The sequence below is a fragment of the Anopheles funestus genome, chromosome 2RL, assembly GCF_943734845.2.
Source record: "Anopheles funestus chromosome 2RL, idAnoFuneDA-416_04, whole genome shotgun sequence".
Lineage (NCBI taxonomy): Eukaryota > Metazoa > Arthropoda > Insecta > Diptera > Culicidae > Anopheles > Anopheles funestus.
In genome coordinates, this window is record NC_064598.1 from 71,762,841 (window position 1) to 71,781,789 (window position 18,949).

Sequence of the window (18,949 nt, forward strand, 5' to 3'; positions counted from 1 at the left end):
CGTTTCGTTCGATTTTTAATCAGTACTCTTCATTGAGGCAGTCTTTTGCAAATAGTCGGTGTACTTGTTTCGCGAATGCTTTCACTCTAGGTAGGTTTTGTTATGGGCCAGCAAGGCAGAACTCTCTGCGCGCTCACATCTCTCTATCACTTATCTTGCGCATGAACACGATACGATGGATGGACGTGAAACAATGATGGTTCTAGCGCAAAAAATGGCGTACTAAATGATGGCGACCCTTTCAATTCTAGCTCGAATGCAGTTTTAAAAAAGTGTTCGCAAACCTCAATTTCAACATCTTCTTTCACGCTACAGCATGGACAATGTAGGCGATCGTGATTTCTTTACGTCCCCCGCTCGGTCTACCAGTGGTACAGAGATTTACATTGCACGATCAGTTTTGCTTTGTATTACTCCACAGCTTCTTGTTGGCTCTACGATCCTTTCAATTTTCTTTCGTACAATGCTATTTCATTGTGGTACTTCCTTTCACATCTTGCTGTTGCGTCACTTGCCCTGCCTTTCTCTTTCCAAGCGACTCTTTTTTAAACTATGTTTTATTCTAAAACTATAAAATAAAGATACATCTAATTTTAATTTCAATTCTCGCACAGTAAGATTCGTACAATTTTGTCTGATTTTGTTTCTGTTCTTTTTTATTATTCGTTTTAAAAACATCGTATCGCCTAACATCCACAATCAGCAGCATTGGAACTAGTACTTACTAATGACCATGTTCTACATACGTCTGCGTCAATCGGGATACAAAGATCAGCATTGCTTTTTGCCATCTAGCGTCACAGATACTTGTTGCTTTTACACACTAAAAATATTTCAATTCCGCTTCGAATGCTGCGGTGATCGTACTTCAACTGCATCTGTGTATGCTTTTCATCTGTGTTACTATTTTGTTCATCTATTCACTCATTTTTGCTTGATTCTTTAGTCTGGAATTTTGATGTTCCGCGTTTCGATGTACAACCATCCTTTGCTTCATGCGATGTGATCCACGATCGTGTTGTCTTATTATCGGAAGTTTTACATTTTATGCTCGTCCCACATTAGCAAAAGGAACTCTTCAACAGTAGAGTCACAACTCACTTAATCACACACACACACACATACACCACCCTGGATTATGCGCTAATACCAATCAAACATAAAACATGTGACTCTAAGGACAAACGCAAGATTAAAAAAAAGAAACGAAAAAAAAAATTGCCATTACGTGGCACAAATTCATAAGTTTGTTTGAAATTGTTTATTGATCCTCTTCTTTTTATGTAATTAAAATGAAAAAATAAAGTAGCAAAAAAGAGTAGGAAACCGCCGTTTCCTCTGCCAACTTAACACCACACCAGTGAAAAAAAAATTATACATTCACTCTTCGCATCCTAATGCGTCTATAAATGGGACTGATCGATTTGAGCGGAAGATGATTTCCACATTTAAAAGACATTTTCCTTATCGTCTGCAAAATAACAGTAAATACCGTTGATGATACGTGCGAAACGAATACAAATTACGATTACATTTGTTAATGGTCGCAATCCATCTTTTCACTAGAGAAAATTTTAAACATCCGGTTTACTTATACTGGCATTTTAATTATGAATTTCTACAATATTAGATCATGTTCGTTTATTCCAACGTTTGTTTGTTTTTTTTCCTTCAGTTTGTCCTAAACAACCTATAAATCTAGAGATAAATGTAGGTACAGACGAGAGTTCAAAATATTCCAATCTTCACAGGCTATAACAACATAACTTTTCATCATCGTTACATTAACCGCCGAGCTGTTTGATAGTTGACTTTTATTTTGATATCAAAAAAATTAAAAGATCATTTTAAAACTAAATTTGATGCTCAAATCATGGTGGTGTTTATGTGCGAGTGAAGTAAATTTTATAGTGTATGTTTGATTCTTCTTACGAACGATAATATCCTGCCTTTGTAATCGTTCATTTTCGTTGCTTTCCTAATCGTAAACATTTCCATCCACTCACTCGCGCTATCGCTTTCGTTCGTACGGTTTAACTCGGTCTCGTAACTTATTTCCCCTTTTTTATTTATTTCCATTAGAGTGTGTATGATTCTTTTGTGTGTGTGGTTTGTTTTTTTTTATAATTATTATTATTAATAATAAGAATTATAATTAATTAATAATCAATAGATGCTGTCGTTTTGTTCAGCGCCAATTTGCCTTTACTCGGCTGTTACTTCTGGAGCTGCCGGTGGAGGTTGCTGAAGCTGAGCTGCCTTTTCTGGAATTTTCTCCTGCACAAACGAAACGAAGCATAAATAATCCATTCGGTACGATCTAACAGCGCACTATAAATTACCTCTTTTTTGTGCTCAGATTCTCCATTCAGACTTTCTGTGGCAGACGTTTCGTGGACACCGTTCTGACCATTTTCAACCGATCCATTTTCGGTCGTGCCGTTTTCAGTTTTGCCATTTTCGGTCGTGCCATTGCTGGTTCCGTGCTCCATTGATCCATTCTGCTGCTGGTGCATTGCATTCAGTGATACGGTATCGGTAAGCCATCGTGGATGTTCGACCGTTCAGTGTGACCGAAGAACAGGAACACGCGCGGCATAAAGGATGAAATAGTGACAGGACGACACGCGCCATGTGCAATCGAAGACAGGAGTGGAAAAATTTTGCAAATTTTGACAGTGAAAGAGGTGAATAGAACAGAGAAAGGAAGAAAAATAGAAGTAAAAGGAAAGAGAGAAAGAGAAAACGAAAACATGTGTAAATATCAACAAATATATACAATTCATTCATGGATGCCAGAAACGGCAGTTCAATTTTACAGTAAAAGATAATTTGAAGCACGCACCAAAAACCATACATTTTTAACATATTAGTAAACACGCTAATTAGCGAACCATTCTTTACACTGGTGTGAGTTTAGCAAATAGCATGAAAGAATGAGTTTCGCAGTAACAAACAGTAGGTTTGAATCTGAAACAAATTTATATGGTCTGTACTCGCGCAGTTTTTGCATTCCGTGAAGACAGCACACGATGAAATGTTTAAAATACATTAACAATACGAAAAACACGTCTCCTTCCCTAGTAACGCATGTGCACAAAAAGATGAGCAATTGATGATTGTATGTCACAGATCCGCATGATGTCTTAACTATTCGCAAACGATGAGACAAACACAATAATGTTTTATTTTACATGCTTACACCGTTCAATATGAATGTATAGCTAAAACCTTAATGTGCTTCGAGATACACAAAGAAAGCAGGTAAGAAATGTGCGCTACATGCTGGACACGCTAGTAGTTGCAATTAAAACACGGACAATATACAACTAGGTTCAACACTGCACGCGTTACGCATTACAGTAACGGATTCAAGTTTTGTAAAGTGTTTTCTACCACTATATGAAACATGTCGAACAGATGATTTCAGCTACAATGAGTGTTGATAAAAAATAAAGTCGCTTTGAAAAAATAAAAATACTCATTAAACCTCGGTAGATGCAAACGAAGGTTTAGTGTTATGTTCTTGGCTTCTGCCATTTTAGATTTTTTCTTGTTTTGTAAATATTTAGTACACGTCAGGTTTTGTATTTGCGTTTTAAAATTCCACTTTCGAAGTTTTGCTGATACTTTTTACTGAAAATTTATACCAGAACACGATATGATCGATTGCAGCGCAGAATATGTAGCACAACACGAACGAATCAAAGAGACCGCAATTTTAAAACAAACAAAAATTGGAAATGTGCGATTGATTCTAGCTTAATATGAAGATAACTTTATGACACTACGTAAACTTCCAGTAATTGCAACAGACAAGTCCATGAGAAGAATAGAGGCCGAGAGAATTTAAAGAAAAAACGAAAACGTATAAATAAAACTGGAAAAAGCAAACCCATCAGGAACCGAAAGCAACAAACAGAAGGAAAAGAAAACCTAAGTTCCTATTGTGTAAAACCGATCCTAACAAACAATAGCAATCATTCAATTCTATTATGAATTCAATGTTGCACTCTCTTCTACATGAATTGTTATCATATCTACACACAATAAATATTATTCAATTTATGTATACATGAATCGGAATCATAAATTAAATACATAATTTAATGTCAAACCGTAGCTGCTAGCTGATGTAAAGAGAATAAATATGTTTCTACTTATATCAAATATGAATAAAAAAATCCCACTTCCAATACATCCTAACACCGACACCGGATCAATATTAATAATTGTTAAACAAAACAACAACAAAATAAATTATTTGTAAAAAAAACTGTTAGAAATGATTTTAGAATTCAATATAACAAACAATGCACACGTAATGGATATTTCACAAAATACAAACAATAACACGACATCAACGAAAGTGAAGCAGCAAAAAAAAATTAGCGAAACAAAAATAACTTCACAAAAAAGATCAAAATCGAAACTAAGTAATAGAACTAGAGGGACAGCAAAAGAAAACAGGAAAAACAAACAGATATCGAAAAGATGGCGCCAACGAAAACAAGAACAGAAACAAAGTTAAAAATTAACTGCACTTGGATGGTAGTAGCGATTTGTTTCGCTTTTTCCGTTGGACCATCATCATCGATCGGCATATTGCTGAACTTGTAGGAAATCTGCTCACACGCGTGAGTGTACGATTTGTATGCAAATATGTAATGACGTGTGTACGTGAAAGTATGTATGTCGCACGGTTTTGTTTCGATAGACAAAGGAAGGAAAAGAAGAACAGACAAACAGACAAACAAACAAACAAACAATCAAACAATCAAACAAACAAAGCAATCTAAACAAACAATTAAGCAACGAAGGTTGCTTCACGTTTGCTTCTCGTTCCTAGGCATGGGAGTAGGATGGTAAGATGGGCTGTTGCTGTAGTTGTAGTAGTAGTGTTGTGGATTCGCTAACAGAGAGAAGAAGAGTGAGTGTGAAAGATTATTCACCTTTTGCGCGACATTTTCCTCAACTTCTGCCGGTACGGCTACCGGGGGCGTCACTAATGCCTCCGCGGTTGCTTCTGTCTCTGCCGTCGCCGCCTTGTTTGCTGCCAATGTGTCCTGCTGTGCTTCATTCGACTCTGCACTTGCCACCTTTTCTTCCTTCTTCTCTTCGCTACTACTAGCATCTACGACCGGGACAGATTCCTTCAGCGTTTCATCTTCATTGCGCTTCTCTGCCGACGCTTCCACCGTCGCCGCCGCCGCCGTATCCACCGACATTGCCGAACCTTGACTATCAACCGAATGCTGCTTAGCTACTTCTACTTCTGCTTCTGGAAGGGAGGATGGGATGGAAGAGCTGATAGGATCGTCACCGGTAGATGATGGTGCAGGTGGAGGCGACGGTAGAACAGCGGCAGACTCAGTTTCAGATTCCGGATTGACCACTTGCTCGGGAACAGCGACCGCCGTGGGAGACTCTGGTGGTGGTGGCAGGCTGACATCACTCTGTGACAAAGTCGGAGGCGACGGAAGCGATTCGAGACTGTTTTGTGGCAGAGGAGAGGAGATGTCTACCGAGAGCACACTGGTATCCTGTTGCTTTAGCTCATCGGTCGTTCCCAACAGGCCAGCATCCAGTTCCATCGGGACAGCAGCAGCAATTGTTGGCAGCGGCGATGGCAGAGAGTCGGGGACTGTTTCATCATCATCAACGGCTGGTGGTGGCGGAGGCGGTGGCAGATCGTCAATGTTGTTACTGATTTCATCAACTGCCTCATCTTCAGGAAGCGGAACGGCCGCTAGTTCCGTCGTTGTTAGTTGAACGGACTGTTCCTTTTCGATTGTTTGCTCTGCGGGTGCGGCAGCAGTAAGCGGAACCTCTCCACTTTCGATTTTATCAACTGCTTGTTCAAGAATTTCTCCAACCGCCTTTGAAACCGTCTCTTTGATCTCTTCGGTTACCAAAGGTTGTTCCGATTCGGACGCAGCTACTACTGGTGCCGATACATCAGCGACCTTTTCCGAAACAACGGATTCCTCAACAACGTTAGTCGGTTGCTCTGCCGGAAGCAATTCGGATGGCAATGTTGACTGCATTTGCTCTGCGGCAGAAGCAACAATTGCAGGCTCCACCACTTCCTTAGCTTCAACAGTGGAAGATGACGTTTCAAGTGGACTAACATCCCCCACAACGGTCGCACCACGATTTTCAACAGACTGTGCCACTACTTCGGGCGAACCTTCAACAGGGGCAACGACGGGTGGGCTTTGCGTCTCGTTCGACTGGCCCGCATCAGACGGAACCGAAACCATTGACGGATTCTCCTCCAACGACGATGCGTCACTCGCAACCTGTGACAGTGAAGCCTCAACGAACACCATCACCTGAGAGGGTGGAGGAATGGAGGGTAGTGGAGGTGGGGGCGTACTTTCACCACCGTCTACAATCTTTTCAGATTCGCTAACAACAGTGTCGGTCAGGGTGTTGGGAGTAGTAGTAGTAGTAGTACTATTGTCGAGATTGGTAGTATTGGAAGGAGTAGTAGAAGTAGTAGCAGCAACTTCGCTCTCTACAGACGATTCGGGTTTGTTTTCTACCTTAACAGCAGAACTACTGGTAGTGGTACTAGTAGGAGGAGTAGAAGTGTTTACCTCAACGGCTGCCGATTCAACCACTTTCTCGTCGATCGGGGCAGCGACGGCAGCAGTAGCAGTAGTAGTGGTTGTTTCCGGCTCCGGTTTCTCTTCTTGTGCCATCGGGACGGTTGGTTCTTCTACGACGGGTGCTGCCTCTTTCGGCTCCACCTTTGGTTCCGCAGGAACCACAGGAACAGCGACAGGAGCGGCCGATTCTTGAGCCGCAACGGCCACCGCCTCAATCGCCGGTTCCTCTACTTTGGTGGTGTCAACAGCGGGAGCGGTGATGGTGGTGGTGGTAGTTACATCAGCAGTTGGGGCAGCAGCAGAAGCGGCGGCATCGGTAGCAGCAGCAGTGGTAGTAGAAACTTCAGGGGCAGCAGTCACGACGGTTTCCGCTTTCGTTTCACTCGTACCGGCGGCTTCAACAGTGGTAGATGCGGCTTCTTGAGCTACAGCGGCGGTAGCAGCGGCAGCAGCATCCTCAGTGGGCTGAAGCGGAAAATGCGTGGAAGGTAACAAGAAAATTAATTAACATAAAATATTACACAGCACTGTATCATATAAAATAAATGTTCGAAAAGAATTCCAATTTCACTTTGCACTATTTTCAGAGCACAAACGTGTATCAAATATTTCAAGCCGTAATCATATATCACGAAGGTTTCCAGGCGAATCCTAAATGTACCACTACACATTTTAGACTATTCACCTTAACACCACCCATCACGAAGTATACAATCAGTAGACAGATAACTAAAACGATCACTATTGCTGGTAAAATTTTGGTGAGCTTTCAGCAGCTTTCTTTGCAAAAACAAAGAAAACTGAACCAACGTTATATATGAAAACAATTGACCACAAAGCACTAGTTGAAAGTCGTTAGAAGATTGCACTTCCAATCGATCAATCGATACGTTTGTTGCTGCGGCGTTATTCTTCACGGTTAAAATGTTCAAACTATCAACTGACTGAAGAACGGTTCTAAACAACGGCAATACGTTGTGACACTGGCACGTTTTAAATATTTTCCCGCACAATGACCGTTCCCGGCAGAAGCTTTGGTTAAAACTGAACCATCGCAACGCAATACAATTTAATTTATATATTCCCCATGTGCCGCTTCCTTCGAGCCGACCTAGCGGCGCTCTCGACATCTTCGGAGACATATATACGCGGCGATACATACACACAGAAGATATCTTTCTTTCGCATTCACCCCTAACGCACCCTCTGGTTCTTTTTGCAGACAATCTATCCGCCAGCTTCGTTACACTAACAGACCCAACAAAAAGCTGACCTAGGAAATACCGCATACCAGTGCGCAGCAGTCCGCCACCAAGCAACCGCACCACCATCCCGAGCGAACGACGGACGGTGGTGATCCATCTCCCCCCACCGGCTTTTGCTAGAGCTAATGATCCTACACCGATTTTGAGAACCCACACATATGAGAGCAAACACCTCCACTGAACACACGCACATCCATACATTCGAAAGGATGGCAGCAGATAGTTAAGTGAAGCGCTTTGGACAGGGAGGGAAAATAGTAAAAGTGACACCACACTGCGTCTTCGAGAAGTAAAAAAAAATAAAATAAAATGACGGGAATTGCAATGAGGAAAGCAGCGTACATGTGTGCTGCTCCACCGTAACTTTCCCGTTTTCCCGATGCACGCAAGAACACCCTGGCTCAAGTGGACGTCAATGGTTCTTTCGCAGCATCCGGGCGGATGCCCGCGTTCAGGCGGACGGGGACGGCGACCGGCAGACGCTGGCTGGCTACTCGAAGGGTTCGGGTGATATTTCGCTTCAGTTCATTCAGTTTGCGCAGGTTTCAGTCGATGGAAAAGCGAAGCGCAGCCAGAAGAGTTGGGCGCGCGAAGAGTTGTGGCAAAACTTGGCCCAACGTTGGCACAACCGATCCGGCTGAACAGCATTGCGTGTGTGGGATGATCGTAACGTGGTATGCATACAAGCCAAATGTATTGAAGCGAAGAACTTGAGAAAAATCCTTTATTCACTTTGGTGTAAGGTAGGCACGACTGTTACGAATTCTGTTGACAATTCCACGAGATACTTTTTTCCGCATTAATCACACGTTTGATCATACCCAGTACACATCGCCAACAACTAGAAACACAAATAATTGTAAGATTTGTTTTTTTGCAGAAAAGTAAGTGAATAATTTTGTAAATCCCTTGCAAACCGTCCGATCTGTTAGCAACTTAATGAGATTATTTCAAGGTAAAAGCATACCGTCCCACACGACGAGACACATAATAAATGATGAAATAATAGCAAAACGTTAAAGCCATCAAGTATCTCAAGCATCGTTCTGCAGTGGAAAACATTATCCAGAGCATTCCATCTGCACACCTTTCGGTGCGCTGGTGTGCAGCAAAACCATTTCCTTATTTGTTGATATGTGCACCAAGGAAATGGTTTGTCGGCCACGATCGTAAAACTGAAACGAAAATCAGTAACGCGAATAACCTAACGAAGGCGCACGTAGCGCTGAGGGAAGTAAAGTGGATGCAAAAATCAACAATAAATCAGACACTCTCTTCGTGCGCGCATAAAACACCGGACTACACCGGTGTACAGTACCGGCATGAGCGACACACAGCCAACCATATTTACATGCTCTTCATTTTCAATTAAACATCGCTCACTACACTCAATGTTGGAACGAATGTACCATTTGAAACTATTACCGTGGAAAGATAAAACTTGTCCGCTTCAAGTAAGGCGCACGTGGGTGTTGGTTTTCGCGGAAAAGGAATGTTTAACTATCGATCTTATATAGAGCTCCTACTAGCTGCTGTACAAAACTTTCGAACGCAAAACAATTATGTCATTTTAAATATATTTTTTTAAATGATATATGCACAAAATAGAAACTGCATTAGGGGTTTGAACAACCTTCACGCAAGTCTCTCACACACGTCACAATATCCAGAGACATGCACCACACAGGCTGAAGACGTGCAGCAGTAACATCAAGAAGGTAAGTAAAGAGATACCCGTAACCAACGCATTCCACGCAGCGATGCAATCGCAGCTCGCCGGAAAATGATGATATTGAAGGAGAATGGTTTATGGCTTCCGAAATGAAGCAGTGCAGCAACGTATAAAAACAACAAGAGCTTTTCGTAGAGCCATGACTAAAATCAATCATGCGTAGAGCTATTGCGTTGCAGCGTTACAGCCAAAGCGTATACGTTCCAATACGTACATTGACACTGTCTTAAGGAATATTGTATGGAGAGAGAGAGAGATGCATTCAGATGCCAACAATATTTTTCCAACTACACACAGCCCTACGACAAGGGAGAAATGCAATTTACTGACCATTCGACACTTTGCAAGCTGATGAGAAAGAACTGAATATAATTGAATGAATATACAGGGGTGGTGTGGAAAAGGTGAGTCTTCGATAAGATTAAATCTACCTGGAGAATAATTGTATTATGGTTAATTTGTACTTTCAACCCAGAATTATCTCTTTCCCTGAATATTTCACATTTATGGAATGTTCATATCTATCTATCCTATTCAGCTTTAATTGATATATTATCTGGTAATACATGGATTTACGAATTCAATCAACCCTTCAATACACTGTCTAATCAGATACCACACTTTTCCTATCTATAATCTCATCATCTTTAATCATAAGAGAAAATAGTATTCATCTTCGTTTGAAGATTAGCAATATGTGGATGTAGCTTTAGTTTGGAGTTAGATAAAGATTATATTTGCTTCTCATTCGTCATCATTACAGAAAACCTCATCGCCATAAAAAAAACACACCACCTTGTAAGATAACCTGGATCAGCTATAACGGTCTCTTGACTTCCTCACAATGTTCCTAAAATACATGTACACACCTACGACGACAACGACAAAACGGTGCTCAAAATTAAGGAAGTTGATTGCCCCAAAATAGTAAGTATAGAGTGGGTTTTTTGGACGACTTCCTCGAGTTCGAGCAGCAAGAAATGTTACTAATTTTGGGCAGAAAGCCACAGCACTGCAATATTCCACGGTGCATAATAAAACAAAATATATATATTTTTTATTCAACTTCGTCCTAAAGCCAACTAGCAAAGAAGATTATTTTAATTCGTATGAAGTTTTAGCATTGGATCTACCGTAAATGTTTTAATAAGCAAAACAATGACCTAAAATTGCACAATATAATTTACGATTGTTTACGCTTTGGTAACAATTTAAGAAACAAAACAAAAACTAGGAACTTGCAGTCAAAATTTCAGGGTGAAATAATGATACAATTTCTCCAAAAATACTACCCTCTACCTCTTCCCCCCCCCCACCCCATTCCTACCCTTCCTACCCCATCATTTCCCTTCGTCTCTTCCGTGTTCTAATATTGGAGAACAAGGACAAAGCGCCGTGACGCTGTCAAATTTGCGATATTTTTTTCTAAAATAAACAAAACGTAGTACCACCCCCAAATGTGGAATTTGGTTTTTGTTTATTTTGTTCCGGCCGATACAAACGAATGAAACGCCATCCGCATAGTGTGCCGTTGCTTAAATTAGGCGACGGATAAATATGCGTCAGCAGAAGAAAAATATATTACAATCGACCAGATCCATCAACTTTCATGCCAACTGCATTCAGTAAGCCTCATTACAAACAGCAGATGGGAATAGAGATGTACGTCATTCCTTTAGGAACCTTTTTCCAACGGCAACTCCAAAGTCGCATTCAAAAGTCTGCACTTTTGCAGAGTTTTTTGATATATTTTATATTAATTGGTAGCATTAAAACAAGATTTGGATTATGTTCCACATTTCGTTCTGGTTGCATCCATTTTATCGCTCATATTGGAAACACTCACAAAGCATTTGACTGTTTACTCGAGCATACAACACAAAAGTTTCGTCCCTTCTTGATGCAGTATTTATACCAAGTACTCGGTTAATATATTACACCCGGCTTTAAGGAGGGGTTTAATGTTGGGACTGAGTCATCAAGTATGTTTTGCCTTTTCTGTACCTTGTTTACTTCCGTCCAATCGTGTCTAACCCTATTTTATATTTATCCAACGACGGCTAACTTCTTCCCAAACCGCCCATACAAATACTAATACAACCGAGACCATACGTTACAAGCATTCAAAACACCCCTGCATTTAAAGGAGCGAGATTTGATTTGCAAAAATTAAATACTTGCAAAAACTAACCCTTCTTAAATAAAACCCTACAGGGCAAATTTCACAACCCCCCTGGGATGTTAGCGTTAACTTTAAAATGAATAAAAGACTAGCAGCATGTTTACGAATGGAGGCATGATATAAAATTTAAAGATAAGAACAATAAACATTTGAAACAATTCAATGGACGGCTGTAAGGAATATCTTTTTCCTAAAAAAAAAATCTTCTTTTGTACACAATACAAAGTGTCGACACAAGTAGTTAGCACTAAGATGCATTTATTTTGCAATCGTATCTGTGTGCAGTCAATATTAATCCAATTATTTATTGCTCACAGGTGCGGTCGTCCAACGATCTAACCAAGAATCTATTTACTATCTGAACGATGCATGATTTTAACTTAATTTCCAACGGTTCCCTATGTCTTATTATAATTTAAATCATTAAGATATAATAATAATCAATTTAAAACATATAAAAGTTACATAACTTTATACGAATTTTTAGTTAAACATGTAAATAGTGCATTAACGCTCCTCACCCATGATTCTTCGCGTTTTGCTTTGGCATAACTTATATGGCCACTAACATTCTTTGTTCATTAAGATAGCGTCCATCTGTCAACACTAAAGCATGGTAAAATGTGATTAACGAATACTCATGTGGTTATGACAGGCGTCGAAATGAAAGAAACATGCGCAGCGTTAGTTTCTGCAACAGCTGATTTTGCGCAATTTACTGACCTTGACCATCTTGAAAAAAAAAAACAAATTAAACGTAAACTACGTACTATATATTGTGGGTCCACATCAAAGCTGTTTTGTTTTTAAACTATTAAAAAAATGTTAAACCATTTAGAAATTTATTTTCATTAGACCAATTAGAAAACTATGTTAGGAGTTCATTTTAAACTAAACATTGTAAAGGGTTCAACTCCATTTATGAAAGAATAAATTGTTAACTTTAAACGATCGTACACGCTACCTTTAGTGTAAAATTTTTAAAACTATATTTATGGCATTGAACCATATGGGATTAACTTAGGTAACAAAAAATAATAAAAAAAAAGAATTAGGAAATAAAAAACACGCACACATCAACAACAAACATGTCGATCAATAGAGTAAAACTTTTAATGACCGCGCGCGCACGCGACCAAATACGTCGCACAGTTATTGGTCTATCATTTTCCGGTCGGGCCACCGGGAAAATGTGTTTTCCGAAATTTCCATCCATCCGTTTAGTGCCGCTTTCGTGCATCAATGCCCAGCTATCGCGCACGGTGGTGTTTTGTGCAATGCGCGATTTTCGAAAATAGAATCTCAACAGCAGCTCAACTACTTACGGACAAATTGAATTTTTGGAAGGCGATAGCAGATGGCGCATTAGCCAGGCGATGGTGCTAATCACCAAAGCAGTGCGGAAAAAGATCAGATTTTGTGTGATCATCATAAATTTACTGGCGGTCAAGGATAACGTTCCGTTGCGCTTGATTTCTATTTCATTTTTCAATTAAATAACGCCACACGTCCATTTTTGATACTAGGAACCGTTCTTGAGCAAATTGTGTATACTCTGATCAATCGAGAACGTCTTGCAACATAAAATTCTAATCCGTATGGCAATTCTACTTCATTTACGTTAAATAAACCGAGATTGAATGATAACTGATTTTTGATGAGCCATCATTCATATACAGATTTCATCTCGTCTCAAGAGTTTTTAGATTTCGTAAAAAAATATTTTAGTTTTTTCGTTCACAGCATTTACGATCACAACAAAACGTTCAAATTCAACCTTTGCCTAATGTTTTGCGGGAGAAATCTGTTTGCGTTTGAACGAAGAAAAAAAAACACTCGAACATTTTGTTCGTTAAAATCCTTGAAATGCAGGAACGCAAGCTACAAAACCACAAGGGAATGTCAAGAAGAAAAGTGAAAACAGCATACATAGGCGTTCAGTTCATTGAAACGATGTAGGAAATGATGTCGTTTGAAAAAGCGACAGCGCCAGCACACACATGTGCCCCGGCATAATATTTACCTCCCATTTTGTGCGGGAAGAAAAACATTCTTGACACTGAACTTCTTTACCATGGCATTTTGCGTTGGCCGACGACAACCGACGAGTAGAATACAGGAGTGTACGTATACTACTGCCACGATCGTAGCTGTTTACCAACCAATAAGAATGCGTACTGTTGAGATATAGTGTAAATATGATTTATTCGATAGCACTCGTGCAAGAAAAGGCAATTGTCTTTCCTCCTCTATTAGTTAATTACGATAGGAAGTAACTGTATTATAAAAAAATAAATCTATAAAAAAATGTTTGCATGTAACATACCACTGTTGACTGATGTTAACTATATTTGCAAAACGATACGAAAACCACTAGTACTTAACAACATTGTCAGCGTATTTGAAGTTTGGATTCTTGCCAATTAATCCCATCATATTCTTAATGCGCTTCTACTTCTGACGCGATCAACGCTAGATGGTAGACATGGCGTTGACCGCGGGTAAAAATAAAAAAAATAGCATTTACTAGTAACCGACATGATTCTGTTGGACTGTATTACGTTTGTAAATATTATAGAATTTTCGACGTTCGATTCCATGTATGTTGATGTTGAGATGTTCGGTTTTATAAAGATTTTACAAAAAATTCTTAGGTGATCGTTGCTCGGTCACACTAAACGAATCACGCAATCAAAATTGCATAACATGATTAATTCTTACAACGCTTTCAACAAAAAATCGCATCAAATACACCACGACAAAAAACACCATACTTCATTGCCTCCCAGAGTTAGTTCATCCCGGACAAGTTACACATTCGTTACGAAAGACATCACTTACCTCTTCGGGAACTTTCTCACATTCACCATTAACGCGTTCCTCGTCCTTCTCCTTTTTGACCGGTTTCTGTTTGTCCTTTTTGCTGAACGACAGATTGCGGAAGGACCACTTCTTCTTCGGTTTCTTCGGCTTCTTGGTGGCCTCATCTGCTACTGGCGCTTTGCTATCGTTTAGTGATTCATCGTTACTGCCGTTTTCAAGCGTTTTATTATTCGCATCCGATTCGCCTTCCGAGGTTGGAGATACAGCGGCCACACTGGTGTCGCCACCGCCACCACCATCGCCACCCTCTTTGTTGGTCTTTTCTGTTGTGGAGTCCTTTTCGTTTTCGGCCGCATCGGTTTCCACTTTCGTTTCCTGTCGTTGTACGGTACGGCCAACATTCAGCACCAGGCGTAAGTAGCGGTGTCGGGGCACGACCAATGCCAGTAAAGGACCACACAAAACATAACACGCATCAGACATACAGTACGAAAACATTCCCAAATGGTGGTTCGGAGTGGTGGTGTGGTGTGTGGAACGCACCATGATTATGAATTAGTATGTGTAGCGAAGTGATGCAGAGTAACATATGGGACGCAAAACGTCATGGAGAGAGAAGAAAAAATTGGAAAACAAATTATTAGTAAGGAATGATTTCATGTGAAATGACAATATCATTTATTATAACATATACAATAATATAGTACGTTTTTACGCTATATAGTCAATTTGGATCTGTTATACATTTTTAATACAATAAAATCTATATACTATTTTTTTTTTGAAAATGTTACACCATATTTCATTAATGATTTTTTAAAGTAATTGATACATGCTACTAAATATCACATTTTTTTTAAATTGTTAACCCAATTTGTTATACAACGTGATTTTACATCACGTACAACGCTCAATTGTAACGCAAAGGTTCATTTCTGTATGCGCCTAACAGTAGGCAATCCCGTATACAACGCCGCATGTAACGCCTTCATCCAGCAAATGCGAAAGTTGGTTAGAGTTTCAGAATTTTAATGACGATGCCGAGAGTTATCCTCGCACGCCCTCGCCGGTATATTATTCTTGAAGATGAATTAAATCAAGAGAAAAGAAAATCGTTTCTCCCGTTGTAAATTAATTAATGAGTCGTACCGATTATGGTGGCAACTTCTTTCGAAAAAGGACGTATGGACGCTGAATAACCATTATCTCCTATCAGGTTGAAAATAGAACTGAGACGCTTTAAAATTTAGTTACACATTTTTAGGCGCCACCTTATTATCGGTAATATGCACTCCTTTCTGAACTGATCCATAGTTTAAAAATAGCATGTTTGGTTCAGAGAAATTTAATAACCCATCGTAAATGATTGTACCCCGATAGCCTTTTATATTTACTCTGAAATATAAAGGAACACATTAACTGCCGCTGATAGGTTCAATCATTATCACATTTTGTTGACTGTTGATAATCCTTGCTGATGCCTCACTGCATACATTAAACATTCCAATTTCCAACCCGGTCAAATCATGGACAGAGATAACTCTGGACACGGCATGAATCACTGTCAATCGGCGTGGGCAGATGCAAACGGCGCAAAATACTAATTACTCCAATCATCTTTCTTTCCGCTGGGCAAAAGCACTATAACCGTTTTTAAGTATTTTTACCAAGCACTATCACGCATTGACTGGCCTGGTCAGAACATAATCTCATCCCAGTAATAGACAGCATTTGTTCCCTTATCTTGCGCCACCAGTCTAGACCAGCGAGACGCAATAGACAACATCGTGCCTGAGTGCACAACCTTTCGCACAAATCAACAAACCAACTACGATCGACGGTAGGATGCTGCACCCGGGTCGGGGGAAAAGAATTATGACCATGCACCATTGGTTTCAGCGAACAGGATGAACGTGTAGGCTGACAAGCGAAATAAAATGCCGACGCTTGCAATCTCGCAATGCACTTTAAGCTTTGCTTTTTTAACTTTCCACCTTCGGCCGAGGGATAGTGCTGTGGTCTGAAATTAAAGCAAAGCGAAACAAATGGGACGCGGGCTACGTTGTGCTTTAAGCGCCATTCGCAATCGAGGTACAGTTAGGTGATCGTGATTATTTTAAATGAGAACAAAACAACTGAACTTCTGCGCTCTGACACTAACGCGGCCCGGGGTGGGTTGGCGCTACATTTTGATCAATCATCTTTCTCCCGTAAACATGGCACACGCTTTCGGTTCATGGTGCCCGCGTGTGGCTGGTTCTGCACAGACAACACAGTTGATGAAGTTTGAAAACAAAACGCAAAACCATTCCGATAACAAATTGAGGATTTCAGGGTATTGATTGCTCATCCACGTCACTTCCAATTAATCTCTATTAACGTGGATGCGTTTGTTCGCGTTTCGTTTCTGGAAGCGTGAAGCTCGCCTCCAGCTATATGCTTGGCTAAGTTAACCTTGTTTACAGTGTTAACAACTGTTGAACCTGCCATGCTGCCACCTACACTTGTGAAGGAATGCGATAAATTACTGCTGCTCCGAAGAAAGAAATCATAAACATCCCAATTAATTGGATTTGAATTGCCGTTAACGTAACAACAATTAACCGTGGCTATGTAAAGAGGGTCATGCTTAGTATTGGGTAAGGATGCATTACAAACAGATCCATTGGGAAAAAACTAACAAATGAAGCTTGCACAAAATATCTAGAATATCATTTTATGGATAATACATATGTCGTATATAAATATTGCGTTAATACTTAGTACTATATATTCATTGATTCATTGATAATGAAAGGAAGTGTTTAAATATTTTGAGAAATTGTTTTTAAATTTAAATGAAAACCCAAAAATAATTCCTTCCTCACAATACACTTCATTTGATAGAACAATTGTATCGAAATATAGGTCCAGGAATATATGGAATATATGAAAAAAATTCATTTTATATTCGGACAAGAATTTAATAAGAAGAATAATTTGTCATCACAACCAAATAGTTCCACCATCACATGATCTTAAAACCTTTTCCTAATGAAATTCAGGACAATATAAACGGGTATTTTTCCATTTATACATTGCGCTAGCAATAAGAGTGAATGATTTTTTCTCTCTGTCTTATTACCGTGTGTACGTTAACTTCGTCCAGCAAGATTCCAATCTACAAGGTACAAGATACGCGTGGGCCCAACAGAGCATTTAATCTCGAAAGTAATCATTACCGTTAGAATGTTACGTCCTCCCGCATGTTCATGTTTTCCAAAAGGCGAACCGAACCCTCTGGCCACCCATTACTATGCCGGTTTTGCTGGTAAGTGATTTAGAAAGCTATCAATCAAACATGTACGCATACGCGTGCTCCGGAGCCCGAATGCTGAAAGTGCGAACAAGAGTGAAAAGTGCATCCAAAACATGCCCTCTCCTGCTGCTGCTGTTTCTTCGCTGTTGAAAATGGTTAAGTTTCCCTTTTTTCTCACGAGTATTCCATAAAAAAAACCACACGCATATTGGCGAAGGAGAACATTTTCTTTCGCGCACAGCACATCGTTGGCGGCATATCTCCCAAACACATCATCATCGTCAACTGACGATAACTATTATGCACGCTTCAATTCGCAAAGATGCAACGAAGCAAGGCACCGTATATTCCGGCCCAACGCCTCACCGACTAATCTGATTCTGCGGCGTACGGATCTTAGGAAACCCTCGGTAATTACGGGCCTTGGTATGTAGTCGGCGGTAACTCTGTCAAAAGTGGGATTGCACGAATTTGTTCTGCACTGTAAGAGGGAAAAGATGTAATCAGATTGTTTGCTTGATCGTTGTCGATTCAAAACCACTTCTAGTTGGAGAGATGCAATATATTTAGATTGTTTATCTTTAAAATCAGTGCATCCGTTCGCATTTTCTTCTGCGTACTACGCTACATAGGAAATACCTTAGATGTTCCTTTACATAGGAATTTGAAACAAAAAGTGGCAAGCGACATTCTATGTATTTTTTTTTTACATCTTTCTTATGTAGTACAGCGCATCTACTACAACAACCAATTTCAAACCAATCGACATCCATTGAGGAAAAAGTGTAAGCGTTACCCTCAAGCTTCCTGGTGCAACAAACGCACACATTATATTTAGAAACAACCCATCCCTTCACGCTCGTTCTTTCCTTGCTTCTTTGCCCAATGGAAAGAACAGCATGAAGAGTTAATTGATCATTTGCTGGTAATCATTACCGTCCACCATTCGTTTGGTAAAACGAACGGAAAGCACAAAGAAACTACTGCAAGACAGTTTCACACGCGTGCAACGTCACAATGGAAGGTGTCTTTTTT

The 18,949-nt window shown here is 40.0% G+C and overlaps 1 protein-coding gene across 6 annotated transcripts in view; it reads right to left on the reverse strand.

Moving 5' to 3' along the window:
- Window positions 1–1,242: 1,242 nt before the first annotated feature.
- The window catches only part of LOC125762520 (uncharacterized), a 65,000-nt gene continuing 47,293 nt past the window's right edge, over window positions 1,243–18,949 (reverse strand). For 3 of the 6 annotated variants that reach the window (XM_049424691.1, XM_049424690.1, XM_049424692.1), the window contains 4 exons: window positions 14,635–14,991; window positions 4,953–7,079; window positions 2,343–2,507; window positions 1,243–2,277 (listed from right to left, as the gene is read on the reverse strand). In XM_049424691.1, coding sequence (XP_049280648.1) covers window positions 2,206–2,277; window positions 2,343–2,507; window positions 4,953–7,079; window positions 14,635–14,991 — 2,721 coding nt within the window. In that variant the 3' untranslated portion in view covers window positions 1,243–2,205. Of the gene's footprint in view, window positions 2,278–2,342; window positions 2,508–4,952; window positions 7,080–7,299; window positions 8,124–14,634; window positions 14,992–18,949 lie in introns of those variants that run through there. The other 3 variants (XM_049424693.1, XM_049424695.1, XM_049424694.1) reach the window with 3 other exon arrangements.